Source organism: Microtus oregoni, unplaced genomic scaffold (assembly GCF_018167655.1).
Source record: "Microtus oregoni isolate MIOR12 unplaced genomic scaffold, Mior012 000019F_ref0000042, whole genome shotgun sequence".
In the NCBI taxonomy this organism is placed as follows: domain Eukaryota; kingdom Metazoa; phylum Chordata; class Mammalia; order Rodentia; family Cricetidae; genus Microtus; species Microtus oregoni.
In genome coordinates this window covers 34,285,751-34,303,731 of record NW_024543078.1, presented here as the reverse complement: position 1 = coordinate 34,303,731, position 17,981 = coordinate 34,285,751, and the positions used below count along the sequence as shown (strand labels likewise).

Genomic DNA, 17,981 nt, shown 5'->3' with positions numbered 1-17,981 from the left:
ATCTCTCCAGCCCCTGGAACATCGTAACAGTGACTGCAACAGAGGTGAAGGAGGCAACACCCCAGGAAGAGACTATTCGGCTGTGGAGAAGGCTGTCTGGACAGGTATACGTGGTTTTCATTTTCCACGATGGGCCTCTGGGGTCCCTGTCTTTAAGACGCTGTCGGCCGCCATGAAGATCTCTGGTTCCGGAGGGACCTAGTCAGTACTCAGTCATGAACCAGCCAGACTGCCAGGCTAGGGCCAGGCCCAGGCCCAGCCTGCCCTGCCGTGACCCCGCCCCCTCCTCGGCCCCGCCCCCGCCGGCCCCGCCCCGGTGGACAGCAGCAGGAAGCGCACGGGGCTCCTCTGACGCCGCGATTGCAAAGGTGTGGAAGGGGTGCGGGGTGCATGCCCGGCGCACGGAGCTTGCTGCGCGGCAGCCGGTCGCCGCCAGGCCCCAGCCCGGGCCCGGCCCGGCCATGCAGGCCCGCACTCGTTCCTGCCGGAGCCTACGGAACGCCGCTCGGGGCTCCGCTGCTCTGGCCTGGGGGGCGGGGCCGGCGGCGCGGCGTCATGCATATGCATGAAGAGCGCGGCGGCGGCTCCATTGTGCCCTCCGAGCGGCGGCGGCGCGATGGCGCGGGCGGCGGCGGCCCGGGGGCGGCGGGCGGCGCCGAGGGCGGGCTGAGCGCATGGAGCTGCGCGGGCCGGGGGCCGCGGCAACGGGCCGGGCCGGGCCAGGCGGAGGTGAGCGGGCTGGATGGCGCGGGGCGGCGCGGGGCACCGCAGGCAAGTGCGGGCGGCGGGCGCGCAGGTGCGGCAGGTGCGGTGGCAGGTGCGGCCGGTCCCAGGCGCCGGACGAGGTTTCGCCTCGGCCCGGCTCTGCCGCCCACCTGCGGGTACCTGTCCCCTGTGCCGAGCCGTCGGCTCTCTTACCCATCCGCTAAGCCTTTGTTGGGAATGGCCCAGGGGTGCGAGTGGCCTTTGGGGGGCCTCCTGAGCGGAGGAGGCTGGTGGGCCCTCATCACAACCTGTCGTTCCAGCTCTGGAGCCGGGCAGGCTCACCTTCACAGTGCGCCCCTCGGTTCCCTCTTAGGTGCTCTCCATCTGGGTGATGTGGGGGGGGGGCGGTTGGAAGCCGTTAGTGGCCCCAGGAGAAGCTGCGCGGCTCCTAGACTGAGGACGCTGACCTGTCAGTCCCTGGCTAGGTTTTTGACGGGAACACCCTTTTCCAAACTGAAGCTCAGAAACGAAGGTTCCCTACTCTCCCCTAGATTTTTTTGTTCTCCTTGTACCCTGAACACCATTCCCAGGTGTCCAATGCCCCCCCCCCCCCCCCCGCAAGTATCCCGTTCCCTCAGGGTATCCTGTTCTCAGCACGCAGTCCCTTTCTGAATCCATCACCTGCCCCGCTCGACCCCCCCCCCCCCTTGCCTCCATCCTCGGGTTCTTTTTAGTAGTTAGAGACAGTCTTTGGTGATGTCTATAACTCGTTTGTGTTATTGCAGAAAATAACACAAATAGCACCGTCACAAATGTGACCTGATCTGAGACCACGGTGAATATGGGTAGGGTGAACACGTACTCGCCACCAAGTCCTGGCAAAGCCAGCACCAAGGGCATCCCTTGACACTTGAGAGTGGTAACGGCAGGGAAGCTTAACCTTACTCCCCAGGACTGACCTCAAGGGTCCTGATGTGCTCCCAGGGGAGTAGTTACAGGCTGGAGGGATAAAGAGGATAAACAGGTAGACTTCGGAGAGACAGGCCCAGCATGTTGAGGGAGCATCCTGGTTACCAAGATTGGTTTCTAAGGGCTGAGAACATAAAGGTGGCCATATCTCCTAGAATGGCTTCCTGATCCCTGTTCTAAATATTGGAAACTGAAGTCAGGTTTTGGTTGGACTATTTATCTATCGGCATATGCTCATTCTTGAAGTCCGCACACTGAGGAAGTATTGTTGCCTTACAAACAGAGCAGGCAGGACCTCCAAGCCTTCTGGGCACTTAACTATGCTTCTTTGATAACTAGGGACTGCTTCTGCCACACTTGAGACCTCCTCCCCCACCCACCCCATGTCATGTGATTTTATTGCATCGCCTTGAACTCCTCTAGTCTTAAATGATCTTCCTGCCCCAACCTCCTGAGTGGCTAGGACCACAGTTTACACACCTCACCCTTTCCTGGGACTTTCATTTCTCTGGAGTCTTTAGATCCCAGTTTCCTTTTTTGTTTATTTGTTTTGAGACAGGGTAGCCTGGCTGTCCTGGAACTCCTGTTAGACTGGGCTGACCTTGAACTCTGAGGTCCCACCCGCCCCTGCCTCCTGAGTACTGGGATGCACCACTGCAAGGCAGATCCCTCTTGGGATTTGAGTTGAGTTGAATTTCTTGAGTGTGAGCCTAACCCTGAAACTTTGGAGGCACTGAGTCACGATTTGTGGGCTGTTGAGAAGGTGCAGGAATGTTGCCTGAGTTTGGGCCCCATTACTAGGTCTTGTTCTTTTTTTTTTGTTGTTGTTTTGTTTTGTTTTTCGAGACAGGGTTTCTCTGTAGCTTTGGTGCCTGTCCTGGAACTAGCTCTTGTAGACCAGGCTGGTCTCGAACTCCCAGAGATCCGCCTGCCTCTGCCTCCCGAGTGCTGGGATTAAAGGTGTGCACCACCCTCCCGAATGCTGGGATTACAGGTGTGCACCACCACCGCCCGGCTCTAGGTCTTGTTCTTTTTTTTTTTTTTTTTTTTTTCTGAGACAGGGTTTCTCTGTGGTTTTGGAGCCTGTCCTGGAACTAGCTCTTGTAGACCAGGCTGGTCTCGAACTCCCAGAGATCCGCCTGCCTCTGCCTCCCAAGTGCTGGGATTAAAGGCGTGCGCCACCACCGCCTGGCTCTAGGTCTTGTTCTTAAGCTGCTGAGAAGGGACACTTGGGATGTGACTCTGGGACACCTGGAAAGCAAGTTCTCTGGAGCTCTGCCTGAAGGGAGACATGACTTGACCTCCAGAAGACTGCTCCTAAACTGACTTGAAGTCAGAGCAGCTTTGGGGGACCTGCTTCCAGCTGCAGGTGGCACTCTGAGAGTTCAGGCCTCTTTCCCAGTCCTGTCTTGGAGGTAGGAGGTGGGGTCTACATTCATAGTCTCCCTGTAGTCAGGAGCAGAGGGTCCACTGGATACCAGATCTGGAGTCCTAGGGTCCTCCTGCAAGACCTACAAGTTGAAGGTGTGAATTCAGGAGTTTAACAGGAAGTCCTTTGAGCAGAGACATGCTTAGGGGGAACTGGAAGTGTCTGTGGTCTCTGTCCACAGCAGAGAAGCATTGTGGGTGGAATTCCCCAGGCTCCTATGATGTAAAAGGCTCCTGTGGGTGCCTTCCCACCCCACACCTGTCCTTCTCTCTTCTCCCCCAATTCTGTGCACTTCCTAGATGAGATCTCTCAAACTGTGGTCAGTTGTGTTAAAGATACAAGGCTCAGGACCCAGAGCCTGCTCTAATGACCCTGGGTGGGGCCAGCAGCCTGTCACACCAGCTAACTGGGATGTTCTGATGGTGAGTGTTACTGGTTTAGGTGACTTGAAATGAGGCAAGGGCTCACTTGCCTGCTTCCCAGCCAGCCTGGTGCCCTCCCAGTGCTTGGGACAACAGAGTGGCTCTGGCCAACCTAACCAGGTTTGGATTTGAGGGGAGGTTTGGCTGTTTCTGGTGGTGTGGTTTTGTGGTAATGTTTTTGTAATTAAAGTTGTTTTTTTTGTTTTGTTTTTGCTTGTTTTTTGAGACAGGGTTTTTCAGTGTAACAGACTTAGCTGCCCTGGCTGGCCTCGAACTCATAAAGGTCTGCCTGCCTGTGCCTTCCAAGTGCTGAGATTAAAGATGTGTATACCACTTGGCCTTTTTTTTTTAATTTATTTATTTATTGAGGCAGGATCTCACTGTGTAACCTAGGCAAGCCTTGGATTTGTGATCATTTGCCTTGGTCTCCCAGTTGCTGTGATTTTATGTAGGCACCACCACACTAGGCTAATCTAGAACTCATTTTCTAGACTGACCTTGACCTTCTGGTCCTCTTGCTCCCACCTCCTCAGTGCTAGGGTTATAGGCCTGGGCCACCATACCCTTGTTTAGCTAAAGGTTTTGTTTAGATAGCGATAATTGTAGCTGTATCCAGTTGTAAGAAATATTGCAGAGAGTCTTTGTATCTCTACCCAGTTTCCCCCAAATGGTAACATTTTGCAAAACTGTAGTACAACATCAGTCTGGGACAGCTCATTGCTACAGTTGGGAGGAACCTTCCTGTTGTGTGTTTATATTCACACCCGGCTTCCTTCTACTGAAGTTACAGTCGTGGAAGATCATCCTCCCTGCCCTCCCTTTAACCCCTGGCCACTGTTAACCCGTTTACAATTTCCCTAATTTTGGCAGAAAACGGACAATATAGCACCAGTGATTTGCTTTTTGCACTCAGCACAGTTTCTAGGAGATTCATCTCGAATAGGTTGTAGTGTGTTAGCAGTGGTGTGTTGCTTCTGACATCTGGGTTGTGGGTGTCCTACACTGATGTGACTTTCCTTCATTGAAGGACACCTTGGCAGTTTCCAGTCTTTGGATATAACAAATAAATATTCACATACAAATTTTTCCACTTAAGTTGACATTTCTCTGAGTTGACATTGCCCTAGAGTTGCTCTGTTGTACTGTGATAGCTGTAAGCTTGGATTTACAGAAATGGCCAACTTTTCCAGAGTAGCTATGCTATTTATGGTCCTTGGGTAATGTCTGTGAGGTCTAGTTTCTCCTTGCCAGCATTTTGTGATGTCACATTTTGTCTCAGCTGTTCTGCATGTACAGTGATGCCTCCTCGTGCTTTAACCTGTGTTCCTGACAAGTTGCCGAGTGCTTGTTCTTGGGTTAATTAGCATCTGTGTTCTCCTTGGAGACGTTTATTCATGTGTTTTGCTGATTTTTCTATTTGGATTTTGTTTTGCTAATTAAAACTTTTTTATATATTCTAGATGCCCCCTCATTTGGAACAGGTGGCTTGCTTTTAGCAAATCTTCCACAGAAAAGTTTTTAATTTTGATAAAGCCAAGTTTATCTTAATGGATCATGCCTTTTGGTGTCAAATCTAAGAACTTTTTCCTAGCTTAGATCCTGTAGTTCCTTTTACCTTTCTCTAAATATCTTATAGTTTTCTATTTTACATTTAAACCCAGGACCTAGTTCATTTTGATATAGGTATGAATTGGTCGTCTTTGCAGTACAAGGATTCAGACCCAGACTCTGGTACATGTTCCTGTAGTTGCTCTGCCACCGACCTGCATGCGGAGTTGCCCGTTGTCTTGTTTACCGATGGAACTCCAGTTGTTCCTGCACACTTTTTCTAGATGTCCTTCCCCCCATGGGTTACTCTGGTGCCCTGGGAGTGCTTGTGTTCTTTTTTTTTTTTTTTGTTTTTTTTGTTTTTGTTTTTCGAGACAGGGTTTCTCTGTAGCTTTGGAGCCTATCCTGGAACTCCCTTTGTAGACCAGGCTGGCCTCGAACTCAGAGATCCGCCTGCCTCTGCTGGGATTAAAGGCGTGCGCCACCACCACCCAGCTAACTATGCTGCTTTCTATTAAAAAAATAGATCCCAATTCCTGACATCCACCTGGTTGTTTCAGGCCCCATATGTCAGGTCTTGGGAGGAGGACTTGTCGTTGACAAGTTCCTCTTCCCAGGATCAGGCAGTAGCTGCAGGGATGCCAACCTCTGCTGCCAAGCTGGTACATCCTGGCCTCTGCTGCCTAGGCAGGACTTGGTTTGGGAAAGTCCAGAATCAAATCTGGTTGCCCCTGGGGGTTAGGGGTCAGACTGCCATAAGTGGGGCTTTTATGCCCCTGTTGCTGGATGTGGGAAGGATCTCCGGAAGCGGGGCCAAGTCCACAATCCCTGTCCTTACTTTCTCTTGCCTGCTCTGGGGCTGTGTGTGTAGCTTGGCTCTGCAGAGCCTCCAGGTCTGTGGTGAGCTCTGAGTGAGATCCTGGTAAGCACATAGGAATGTCTGTCCCAAGGCTGAGTGGGTGCTGGGGTATCTCTTGTTCCCCTGGACAGGAGGCTTGTGAGTGCTGAGCTGCAAGAGGGAACTCAGCAGATTTCAGCAGGTTTCAGAAGGTACACATGTCAGACATACAGCCTTACTATGGCAGAGGGGTTCCAGACAGAAGCACCCAGCCTTACCTCAGGGTCCCCTGAGAAGTGCCTGGCATATGACTGCTGTGTCCCTCTAGTAAGACCAGGCAGAGGTAGGCATGCAAGTGGTTCAGGGTATGCGAGGACCTGAGGAAATGAGACTCTGGGAAGGACAACAGTCTGATCCTGGGGAATGTCTGAGCCTGTTTTAAGAAGGTGCTTGGTTGTGGCAGTGTGGGAGACATGACTTTGGAAGCCTCCTGGAGCTGTGGCCACTCCGACTCAGGAACTACATGGGAGCACAGACCTAGCACCAAAGCAGTAGACTTCCGGTGTTGGCCACAGGTCCCCTGTCCACCAGCCACTGCGGCGGTTTTCTGCAGATGAAGTCCGGTTGGTCCCGTCTTGTAGATGTGGTTTAACATGCTCTCACTATCGCTGAGAAACTTAGTTACATCAGGGGCCTTTGTGTCTGCGGATACCCCCACACACACACCTGTTGTACTGTGTGTGTCATTGCCCTGTTGGGAACTCACTAGTGTCACAGATGGGTCTGCGGGGGACAGGACTGCCTGCTTGGCCCGATACTCCACAGTCACCTACTCCCCTATGTCATCTGGGTCAGTTTGAGGATCCTATAGCCTGAAGCCCTTTTGCTGCCCTCTTGATAGGAAAAGCCTGCCAGCCAGGAGCTGGGCTGGTGCCTGTGTCCTGTCTCAGCCGTGTTGGTACAGTCTCCCCAAGGCCAAGCTGGTGGATGGATTGCCTTTCCACATCTGCTTCCTGACCTTGCCAGTCCCCGCCTCAAAGGACACTTTGGCTCTGCTCCCTCTCAGGTCTCTGGGCTGCCCAGGGTGGGTAAGACTTTGAGTAGGTGCTACCCTGTTTGGCCCTCAGCCCTCCACTCCAGGAACCTGCAGAGGGGTTCCTGACTTTATGTGGACAGAGTATGGGAAAGGATGTATAGAGTATTTGAGATCAGAGCCCTCTTTCAGGGTTGGTTCAGTGGCTTAAAATGGCAGGGCCCTCGCATGCAGACATATCTGCCCCTCTTTCGTTTGCGAGTAGGAATGTATTCATAACATGCTACATTGTCAAGGAGTTCTCAGGGCTACCACCTTAGAATAGAGGTTGAGTAGTTGTATATTTCTCCTACATTAAAGGAAAAAGGAAAAAAAGATGGGAGGGCCCTTGTTAGAGTTACTTCGCACCGTATTCTAGGCTGACATCGACCAGCCCTTCCTTTGCTCTGTCCATTGCTACTGCAAAGGACTCTTGCTCGTCTAAGCTCTTGTCCTATCCCTCCTGTCCAGCAGCCGGAGCAGCAACTCCCAGAGAAGTTTTGGCACATCGGGCCTGTAGGCTGCTCTGTCACCAATGAACCCCATGAACCCCATGAAACCTGCCCTGCCCCCTGCACCACACGGGTGAGTGTGGGCTCTGTGGCCTGCCTCTAGCAAGCCCTGGGCCTTCTGACCCCACCTTACAAGCTACTCTCTCTGTAGTGATGGTTCATTTGCATATGAGTCTGTGCCTTGGCAACAAAGTGCCACTCAGCCAGCCGGGTCACTGTCTGTGGTTACTACTGTGTGGGGAGTTGGCAACGCAACTCAAAGTCAGGTGAGTATGCACCTGGGCCCAGCTACTCTAGCCCTCAGGATCTAGAGCCTTGGTAGTTGGTGCCTCTGCCATCTTAGGGCTACGGGGACTGACTGGAGCTCAGGCTGGGGCTTCCTGAGGGTCTCAAATCGCTAGGTGCCTTTCTTCTGTGTTGTCATGGGATGCCTTCCCCTGGCTGGCTCCATAGACCACCCTAGTCAGAACTGTAGACAGCTACTCTTCCCATCCCAGGTCCTCCCCCACTTGTTAGGCTTCTCTTGGCATCTAACACTTCAGAGCTATGTCTTGAAGACAGTGGTTTGGCTGGTTCTCTTTGGTGACTCCCACTTCCTTGTAGGTTTTGGGGAACCCCATGGGCCCTTCAGGAAGCCCCCCTGGTGGCTCTATGATGCCTGGTGTGGCAGGTGGCAGCTCTGCCTTGACCTCCCCGCAGTGCCTGGGACAGCAGGCGTTTGCTGAAGGTGGTGCTAGCAAGGGCTACGTCCAGCAAGGCGTGTATGGCCGCGGGGGCTACCCTGGGGGATCCAGCTTCACCACTGGGTAAGCAGGGCCGCTCACCTGGCCAGTGGCTTGAAGCTGTCAGCCTGGCAGGTGCTGCCAAAGGGTTGGATATTGCCTGTTGCTTCCCCACTAACTCCAGTAGCCACAGTGGAAGGTTGAAAAAGAATGGAAGAATGGGCTCCGGAGTGCTGTGTGTCTCAGAGCAAGCTGTCGTAGAGAGTGAGACAATCCTATATCACCTGCAGGTATGCAGGTGGCCCTGGAGGCCTGGCCCTCCCCTCACATGCTGCGCGGCCCTCGACAGACTTCACACAAGCAGCAGCTGCAGCTGCTATGGCTGCTGCCGCAGCCACCGCCACAGCCACGGCCACAGCCACTGTGGCTGCCCTGCAGGAGAAACAGAGCCAGGAGCTAAGCCAATATGGAGCGGTGAGGCCCCTCAAGTTCCTTCTATGCGATAGCAAGTATGGGTGGGCTTGTAGGACTTGCCACAGTGGGTTGTGGGGACAAGTGTGGACTGTTGTGGGACTTCATGAAGCCAGTGGAAGAAGCGCGGGAAAGGAGAGAGGGCTGGGAACCGCTGAGAGCGGGTCTGGACCGTCCCTCTTCTTTCTCCTCTCAGATGGGAACTGGACAGTCTTTTAACAGCCAGTTTCTGCAGCATGGTGGTCCCCGAGGACCCAGTGTACCCCCTGGCATGAACCCTTCTGGCATGGGAGGAATGATGGGCCCCTCTGGCCTCTCTTCCATGGCCATGAACCCTGCCCGGGCAGCAGGCATGACACCCTTGTATGCAGGACAGCGACTGCCTCAACATGGGTACCCTGGGCCTCCTCAGGCCCAGCCATTGCCCCGACAGGGCGTCAAGAGAGCCTATTCAGAGGTGAGTGTCTTGATTGCTCAGTGTGGGGTCCTAGATGATGAGTCCCTACCAAGTAGTCCCAGAGTTATGATAAGGGTGGCTTCTGCTGTGAGAGAGAACTACTGTGCCCGGCAGGATCACGAAGATACCCCCCTCCCCATCTGCCAACACACACACACCAAACAGCTTCCCCCAATAACTCTTTCTTTCCTTGGGCATCGCTTCTTCTCAGGTGTACCCTGGGCAGCAGTATCTACAAGGAGGCCAGTATGCAGCCAGCACTGCCCAGTATGCTCCTGGTCCTGGGCAACCCCCTGGCCCTGCCTCCTCTTACCCCGGACACAGGCTACCCCTGCAGCAGGGCATGGCCCCTTCCCTGTCTGCACCTGGCTCCACAGGACTGCACTACAAGGTAGGACTGGCTCCCATGAGCCTGTGCTGGCTTGAGTGTCATGGGACTCAGTGGGGACCTTTCGGTAGACTGGCCAGGGAATTTAGTCAGTGTAAGAACAGCTCTCAGGGTGTCCAGTCTGATTCTGTGGTCCATACATCTATAGGTCTCTCTGTGGATATTTGGTGTAGGGAGCAGCAAGCAGACTTCCAAGCCATTGTGACAACCTCTGCATTCACTCCTTCCTTACCCATCTACCCCCACATCCTGACTCCTGTCTGGGCATAGGGAGGGTGAGCACACCTCACTGGGAGCCTGGGTAGGCAGAGTAGCATGATGAGGTGGAGAAGGGAAAGAAAGATGGAGCTCTTCCGACTTATGGGCCACTCCTGTTTCCTTAGTATTACTTTATGAAATCAGTGACGTCTCTTACAGATTATAGGGAGTGTAGACAATGCACAGATCAGCTCCTGTGTGTGGTTCAGACTCTAGGATCGGGCCTAGGGGGTCAGTGGGGGGCAGGCTGGAGCCCCAGGCACACTCAGTTTTCTTTTCCACAGCCCACAGAGCAGTTCAACGGGCAGGGCGCCAGCTTCAACGGGGGCAGCATCGGCTACAGCCAGCCTGGCTTGAGTGGGGTACGGGGCTTGGCAGGGCGGATGGGCTGGGAGGCACACGAGGCGGGCGTGTGGAAAGAGGGGTGCTCCGTGAGCAGACTGCCCTCCCACTCTGCCATTCTGCTTTGACTGTTTATGCTCAACCTCTACAGCCTTCCCGTTCCATCCCTGGTTACCCCAGCTCCCCACTGCCGGGGAATCCCACACCACCCATGACGCCCAGCAGCAATGTTCCCTACATGTCCCCAAGCCAGGAAGTCAAGTCTCCTTTCCTGCCTGACCTCAAGCCAGGCCTCAGCTCTTTGCACCCTTCACCCTCTGGTGAGTGTTTAAGGACAACAGCCAACATGATACTTGGGTGGCTGGGGTAATCAGGACTCAGAGAGTCCTACAGGGAAAGCCCAAGGCCCAGCTTCATACAAAGCAGAATGGTTATATATCGGGCCCCTGCAAAAGCTAACATCCTGCCGGGCAATGGTGGCACACACCTTTAATCCCAGAGGCAGGCAGATCTCTGTGAGTTCGAGGCCAGCCTGGTCTGCAGAACTACACAGGTCAGGGCTACACAGAGAAACCCTGTCTCGAAGAACAAACAAACAAACAAATAAATAAATAAATAGCTAGCTCCTAAAACTTTGCATTGAACCATAGGGCGATGGCAGGTGGCCCAGACTGAATATGCTTTCTAGGTTGGGCGCATGTCCTGTGTCTGTTCAGAATGTGATCCAGACTGCTAGATGGCTGAGGCAGGACAGAACATGCTCACTGGGGGCCCACTTTAAGTAGGGACACTAGGAGCCCAGTGTGGGGGCATCTCAGAGCCCTCTTGAGAGTTTCTGGCAGGGGTTAGGTTAGGATTTGGGGCTCTAGGTACAGAAGTATTCTTTGGGGTCTTGGAGAAGGGTACCAGACTCATGGCCAGCATACCTCTGCCTGCAGGAAGTGGTCCTTGTGATGAGTTGCGCCTGACCTTCCCAGTTCGAGATGGGGTGGTCCTGGAACCCTTCCGCCTGCAGCACAACCTGGCTGTGAGCAACCATGTCTTCCAGCTCCGAGACTCTGTCTACAAGACTCTGATGCTGAGGTGAGTCCCGCTACCATCCTGCCCCTGGGCCCCGGCTGTACCGTGCGGGCTCCTATCATCCTCTTCCCTCTAGGCCTGACCTGGAGCTGCAGTTCAAGTGCTACCACCATGAGGACCGACAGATGAACACCAACTGGCCAGCGTCTGTGCAGGTCAGCGTCAATGCCACACCCCTCAGCATCGAGCGTGGAGACAACAAGACTTCGCACAAGCCCCTATACCTGAAGCACGTGTGCCAGCCAGGCCGCAACACGATCCAGATCACTGTTACCGCCTGCTGCTGCGTGGGTAGCCTGCGGGGCTGTGGGTTGGGTCTGTCAGGGTTCAGGCTGGGGCCTTCAGAGACCACCCAGACCATCAGCTCTCCTGTGGGCTTGGGAGCTTGTGGGGGAGGGTCTTTGTCCTTGAAGAACAGATGTTGCTTCTCAAGTCTGCCCTTTCAGAAAAGGGAGCCAGGAAATCCACCCCATTTCCCAGTTAGATTGCATTGGACAGATTTAATGCTCATGTTAGTTATATCAAAAATCCAAGCACAGGTAGCTCATGGGAGATGTGCCTGCTGCCTGCCCTGGCCTGGGCCTCACCAGGTTCCAGTGGACAGGATCCTCAGTAACCTTGAGCTGCAGGCTACCAGGAGCCACCCCAATGGAGGGCCTGAAGATAGGGTGGCTCAGATACCATGTCATGTCAGGAGAGTGGGTGTGACAAGCAGGAGACTGTGCCAGGGACTTGAGGTGATTGTGTTTTGACAGAGGAGAAAACTAGACAGTGGTTGGAGCCAAGTGCCCTGCAGAGCATGAGATAGTGCAGTGTGGCTGAAGCTCAGAGAAGTAGGAAAGTCCCTACCTGTGTGGCAGCACTTAGGAGGGCCTCGCTGTCGGGAAAGTAGCTGGCCTGGCTTCTGTCCATGCTAGGCCCCATCCCTCCCTGCCTGACACCCCTTGAATTAACTTCTAAAAAGACATCCCCCTGAACCATCTGCCTCCCAGGCTCCCGCTCTACATGTAATGTCCCTCACTCTGTTGCAGTCTCACCTCTTTGTGCTGCAACTGGTGCACCGTCCGTCTGTCCGCTCTGTGCTGCAGGGCCTCCTCAAGAAGCGCCTCCTGCCAGCTGAGCACTGCATCACCAAGAGTGAGTGGTCCCTACTCCTCAGCCATCTGGGCTGTCCCAGGCTGAACCCTGCGGTGTGGCACAGAGACCATTTCCTCCTTCAGACTGGTGGCTCTGCCCAAGGAGCACTGGTTACCTCCAGGCAACTCCTTAGAGGCACTGACTGAGGAATGACTGGGTCTCTGGTTAGCACACCAGCTCACAGCCTCAGAGTGTTGGAGACTTTTACTCAAGTCCTTTCCCCTGTCAATGTCAGTAAAGCGGAACTTCAGTAGCGGCACCATCCCTGGCACCCCTGGGCCCAATGGAGAGGATGGGGTGGAGCAGACGGCTATCAAGGTGTCCCTGAAGTGCCCCATCACCTTCCGCAGGATCCAGCTCCCAGCCCGTGGTCACGACTGTCGCCACATACAGGTGCGTGGTCTGTAGCCCTCTGTTGGATTTGTCTTGAGTTTGTGGAGAAACACAGAAGACTGACTCGGTACTGAATGGCATCTAAACTAGAAACTGACCACCGGGCGGTGGTGGCGCATGCCTTTAATCCCAGCACTCGGGAGGCAGAGGCAGGCGGATCTCTGTGAGTTCGAGACCAGCCTGGTCTACAAGAGCTAGTTCCAGGACAGGCTCCAAAAACCACAGAGAAACCCTGTCTCAAAAAAACCAATAAATAAATAAATAAGTAAACAAACAAACAAACTAGAAACCGAGAAAGCTGCATTAGCATTAGAAAGAAAACCCGTGAGCTACAGGAGGGGTCTGCTTCTGGCTTTTACCCACCTAAAACATGCACAGTACTGTCCATAGCTGTAACTAGTAAGAGCTCCTGATAAAAACATGTTTATCAGCAACTTAGAGAAAGGTTTTGTGCCTGTATCCCAGTACACACCTGTAATCCCAGCACCCACAGGACTGAAGCAGTAGGAGCTTAAAGTGAAGCCAGTCTGGGTACATAGTAAGAATCTGTCTCAGATTTTTTCCCCCCTTGAGACATGGCCTCATGTGTCCCAGCCTGGCCTCAGACTCACTTTGTAACTGGGGATAAACCTGAATTCCTGATCTTCCTGCCTTAACCTACCAGGCTGCCAGTGTTGGGCTTACAGACAGACATCCCTGTACTCATGCACTGGAGAAAACAATATTTTGTGCTGACACTTGAGCCTCCTCCTCTTTGGCAGATGGAATCTGAGCTCAACTGTCAGACCAAAAAGGCAGACCTTACCATGGGAGCGTGACCCTCTTGCTCCTTTGAAATGTAATCAGTTTTTTCCTATAAAAGTATGTTTGTGACATGTAGCCCTGACTGTCCTGGAAAACTCTTTATGTAGACTAGGCTGGCCTGGAACACAGAGATTTGCCTACCTCTTCTTCCCAAGTTCTGGGATTAAAGATGTGTACCACCATACCATACAGTTTTCCCTATATTTTTGCTAGTTACTATATTCATGGGGTTCCATTTTAAAAGGTATAAGGATATGGGTGCAGCCTTCTTCCTGCCCACCTTTAGAGTTCCCGTCTGCAGAAATAACCAGTGTTAGCCAAGTAACTGCATGCTACATATGGTTGCATAGTGGTGTTCTGTCCTATAAACTTCCTTTTTTGGAGGTTGTGCTAGGGGTTGAACCTAGGGCTTTATGCATGCTAGGCAAGGACTCTGCCACTGAGCTACAGCCTTAGCCTTTTAACTACTGCCCTGAACCAAGAGATTCCCTGTGGATACAACTTCCTGATCCTGGGGCATAGCAGTGCTGGGGAGGGCTGCTTGGGGATATCCCAAATTAGGCCTATTAGGATGCAGCTGCAGTAGAAACCTGACACCTTAAATATAAACCCAGATAAGTCACAATTTCCAGAAGACATTCGGAACAGCCCCTTTCACTGACCCATGGTAAGGAATGGCCTGTCTCCCTGTCTCTCTGCAGTGCTTTGACCTGGAGTCATACTTGCAGCTCAACTGTGAGCGGGGGACCTGGAGGTGCCCTGTGTGCAAGTAAGTCAGTCTTGTGTCTGCCGCTTCCTTAAAGGGTGGAACTTGAATTAGTGTCAGAAGTGGTCCATAGCACAGACCAGAATAGCAGAACCCTACTAGGTGACCTTGCACAGTATCCCCTTACACTGGACTATCATAGTGGTCATCTAATACATGCCATGAACTCACAAGGGTCCCTTACAGAATCATCACACAGGTGACAGAGCTGGAGAAATGGTAGTGCTTATACCCAGCTGGGCTAGGCCTCCTGACCAGTCAGTCTCCTTTGCATTCTACAGTAAGACGGCCTTGCTGGAGGGTCTGGAGGTGGACCAGTACATGCTGGGTATCCTGATTTACATTCAGAAGTAAGTGGCTCTTCCTGCCTGCCACCCCTCGTCTGTGGCCACCAGAAGGTAGTCCTGGAGTAAGAGCAGTCTTCGGAGCCTCTTCCCACGGTGAAGGAGCTCCACTCCAGGCCAGGGCCACACACACACCTGCCGAGTGTCCTGAAGGTTCTGGGTAGCAGGGGGTTTGAGTACAAGGTCTGGTTGGAAACCTGACCTCTGGGGTGGTGAGTGACCAGTGCCCATCCGTCTCTGCTTAGCTCAGACTATGAGGAGATAACCATCGACCCCACGTGCAGCTGGAAGCCAGTACCTGTGAAGCCTGACCTGCACATCAAGGAGGAGCCAGACGGGCCAGTGCTGAAACGCTGCCGCACTGTGAGCCCCGCCCATGTGCTCATGCCCAGTGTGATGGAGATGATCGCAGCTCTGGGCCCGGGCGCTGCCCCCTTTGCCCCTTTGCAGCCCCCTTCGGCCCCTGCCCCCAGCGACTACCCCAGCCAGGGTGAGTACAGTACACCCAGACTTGAGCCTCAGGTGACCCTGGGAAGATGGCTTATCCTCTATAGCTCAGAATCCATGCTGAGGATGCCCATCCTTCGTATCCCGACTGATAGGGTACTCAGTTTTCCACCCTGTTCCTCTGATTTGGAGTGAGGCTTTCCATGGAAAACTTGCGTGGACTTTTTTGAAATGAACTGGTCCTGTTTGCGGTGTCCCCTGAAGACCCGCACTATATACATACTGCACTTTGTTGTGGCAGGTCTCATCCCTGATCATCTTCTTGCAGGTTCCAACTTCCTGGGGCCTGGAACCTTCCCAGAATCCTTCCCATCTGCAACACCCACCACCCCAAACCTTGCCGAGTTCACCCAGGGGCCACCTCCCATGTCCTACCAATCTGACATTCCCGGCAGCCTCCTGACTGCAGACAAGTCTGCTCCTTGCCTCCCAAGCCAGGTCAGTGCTGTGCCCAGAGACTCAGTAAGAGTCTCCCCAGAGGGTCCTTGAGCTATTTTAACAAGTTCTTTTTCTCCATCCTCAGATGGCACCAGCAGGCCACCTGGACCCAGCCCATAATCCTGGACCACCAGGATTGCACACCCCCAACCTCGGGCCCACCCCAGGCTCCCAGCTACACCATCCAAATCCTCCCCCTCCATCCCGACAGTCCCTGGGTCAACCAAATACAGGGCCCATCAGTGAATTGGCCTTCAATCCTGCCACGGGCATGATGGGACCTCCCAGCATGACTGGGGCAGGGGAGGCCCCAGAACCAGCTCTGGATGTGAGTAGCCCGTCCTGTGTTGGGGGTGGGAGCCATTGGGGGCTGTTTGCATCAGTCCCTGGGTCTACCCACCTTGCTTCATAGAAAGGAAGACAGTGAATCTTCAAGAGAGATTGTCAGATAATGTCACCCAAGAGCAGCTGTTCCACACAGGTTGGATACCTGGAATAGCTATAGGGTGCCAAGTACCCACGTGTGGTTAATGACTGACTTGCCCGTAGATTAGAGACTTTGGAACCTAGGTATGTGAGGCCTCCAAGAAAGCCCACAACACTGTCTTCACAGTCCAGCTTCACCTGGCCATTTGCTCGGTTCTGCATCTTGACAACACAGGCAGGATGTGAGCACAGGCATGAAAGACAGTGGGCTCTCTGTACCTAGGCCATAAGAGAAACTACTGAGGTTCCACGTAAGGAAGATGAGGAGCAGCCCGGAGCAGAAAGCCCCTGGGAACAACACTAGAGATCCCTTTTTGGGCCCGTGCATCTTTGGTGCACAGCTGGGCCTCCTCCAATTGTGCACCCTGGCTCCTGGCGTTGAGAAACGTGTCTTGAGCTATTCTTATCATGTAGCGGCCGTCCATGGGGAGATACAGGCAGCTCATACAGGCAGGTGGCTTTACTCAGGCGCCTAGTATTTGGCAGGGGAAGGGCAGTTTAGCATCCACACTGGGCCTAGGGCCAGGACAGCATGGCCACTGGATCTGAAGGGTCTGAGACCAACACTGCTAATGTGTTTGCTTTGTCCTCAGCTGCTCCCAGAACTGACCAATCCTGATGAACTGCTCTCCTACCTGGGTCCACCCGACCTCCCCACAAACAGCAGCGATGACCTGCTCTCGCTCTTTGAGAACAACTGATCGTGTGTTAGCCCCTGGCCTGGCAAGGACACACAGATATCACCACAGCCTTCCCTTCTCACCCAGCCCCACAGGATGCCTGGTGGTTCTCCCTGAATCTCCTCATGCACACACCCTGAGCTGGGGCCAGCCCCTGATGAACTGGAAGCAGCCCTGTGCTCCAAGGGGCCTCAGGACAGTGGTCCTCACACCCACCCTCCATCAAGCTCACTGCTACAGAATGGGTCTTGTCAGGTGCCCTGCAGGCCCCATCAACTGCGTGTGCACACAACCCTACACCCCAGACTCACGGCCTTGCACTTGTCCTTCCGCCCTGCCTGCTCCCACCTGGCCTGCATCTTGTCCAGCACTGACCCTCTGTTTCTGCTTCTCCTCAGAAGAGCTGGCTGGCAAGGTTGGCTCCGTACTCTTGGTCTGCAGCTCCAGTGGCTTGAGCCTGGCGGGCTCAGAATGATACAGAGCACCAGCCTGTGGGGGCCTGGTGCTCTCACCCAGCTGAATGTGGTCCGGGGATTCCCCCCTCCACCCTGAGCTTCAGGCAGAGGCTGGGGTGGGGGCAATAAAGCACAACAATGTACATAGTGTAGAAATGCTCACAGCTGGGAGAGGAAGGGCAGCTGTGTAAGCCAGCATGTTCCTCTGTGGACTGGCCTGGGCCTTCCATGTGCTGTCTGCCCCTTACTGAATGCAGACAGCTCAGGGGGAGGTCGGAGGTTCAGCCCCTTTAGGGGTGGGCTTTCAGACTCAGCTCTGTGTAAATTCTCCAGTGAGCTGCTCCCCCCGAGTTCCTCTTTTCTGTGAAAGTGAAGAATTAGTACAGCTGTGTTTTTTAAACCACCTCATCTCCACCCTGCTGCCCACACCCAGGTGGGGGAGGCCATTGCATCTGCTGGCAAAGCGCCTGGGCCCGCAAGCAGGGCGCTGGCCTGTTGTGTCTCTTGTCTGTGCGATCTATTAAAGGACTCCCTCGTGGGCCTGCCTGAGTCCTTCCTTTGTGCTGAGGGGCTGTGGTCTTCCTGTTCCCAAATGAAAGTCTAGATGTTTTCATCCACACTCAGGCTATCCCCGAGCTGTGGTAATTTTCCTTTGCCCTGGAATTTTCCATGTTGGCTTCAGTTGCAGAGCTATTTTGTAAAGTGTCTCAGGCTTGCCCTGGAGACACTTGCCACCATGTCACCTTCCCTGGGTGTGC

General features: G+C 53.8%; 1 protein-coding gene and 1 non-coding gene across 8 annotated transcripts; both read left to right on the top strand.

The window, feature by feature from the left end:
* The first annotated feature begins 301 nt into the window (after positions 1-301).
* Zmiz2 (zinc finger MIZ-type containing 2) lies at positions 302-17,763 on the top strand. Of its 7 annotated transcripts, none has more exons than XM_041669347.1 (20): positions 302-368; positions 6,813-6,995; positions 7,455-7,568; positions 7,647-7,761; positions 8,099-8,301; positions 8,508-8,691; positions 8,885-9,145; positions 9,357-9,536; positions 10,076-10,153; positions 10,285-10,453; positions 11,072-11,216; positions 11,290-11,500; positions 12,245-12,350; positions 12,586-12,743; positions 14,249-14,316; positions 14,595-14,663; positions 14,903-15,147; positions 15,433-15,602; positions 15,688-15,930; positions 16,682-17,763. In XM_041669347.1, exons 3-20 carry the CDS (start codon positions 7,519-7,521, stop codon positions 16,787-16,789), a joined length of 2,763 nt encoding a protein of 920 aa, XP_041525281.1. In that variant the 5' UTR covers positions 302-368; positions 6,813-6,995; positions 7,455-7,518; the 3' UTR covers positions 16,790-17,763. The 7 variants fall into 7 exon arrangements, with proteins under 7 accessions (XP_041525281.1, XP_041525277.1, XP_041525279.1 ...); XM_041669343.1 differs by lacking the exon at positions 302-368 and adding an exon at positions 394-729 and having other exon boundaries at positions 6,813-6,977; XM_041669345.1 differs by lacking the exon at positions 302-368 and adding an exon at positions 394-729 and having other exon boundaries at positions 7,458-7,568.
* LOC121459961 lies at positions 7,169-7,301 on the top strand. The gene has a single exon (XR_005976022.1). It is a non-coding gene; the product is annotated as a small nucleolar RNA U109 (small nucleolar RNA).
* Positions 17,764-17,981: the final 218 nt, after the last annotated feature.

What these genes read in the sequence shown, in the direction of transcription:
- Zmiz2 (XM_041669347.1), top strand. Translation starts at nt 7,519, where the DNA reads ATGAACCCCATGAACCCCATGAAACCTGCCCTGCCCCCTGCACCACAC. An exon ending in CTGTTACCGCCTGCTGCTGC is followed by an intron (nt 11,501 to 12,244) that starts GTGGGTAGCCTG and finishes ACTCTGTTGCAG; the next exon opens with TCTCACCTCTTTGTGCTGCA. An exon ending in CCCCAGAACCAGCTCTGGAT is followed by an intron (nt 15,931 to 16,681) that starts GTGAGTAGCCCG and finishes CTTTGTCCTCAG; the next exon opens with CTGCTCCCAGAACTGACCAA.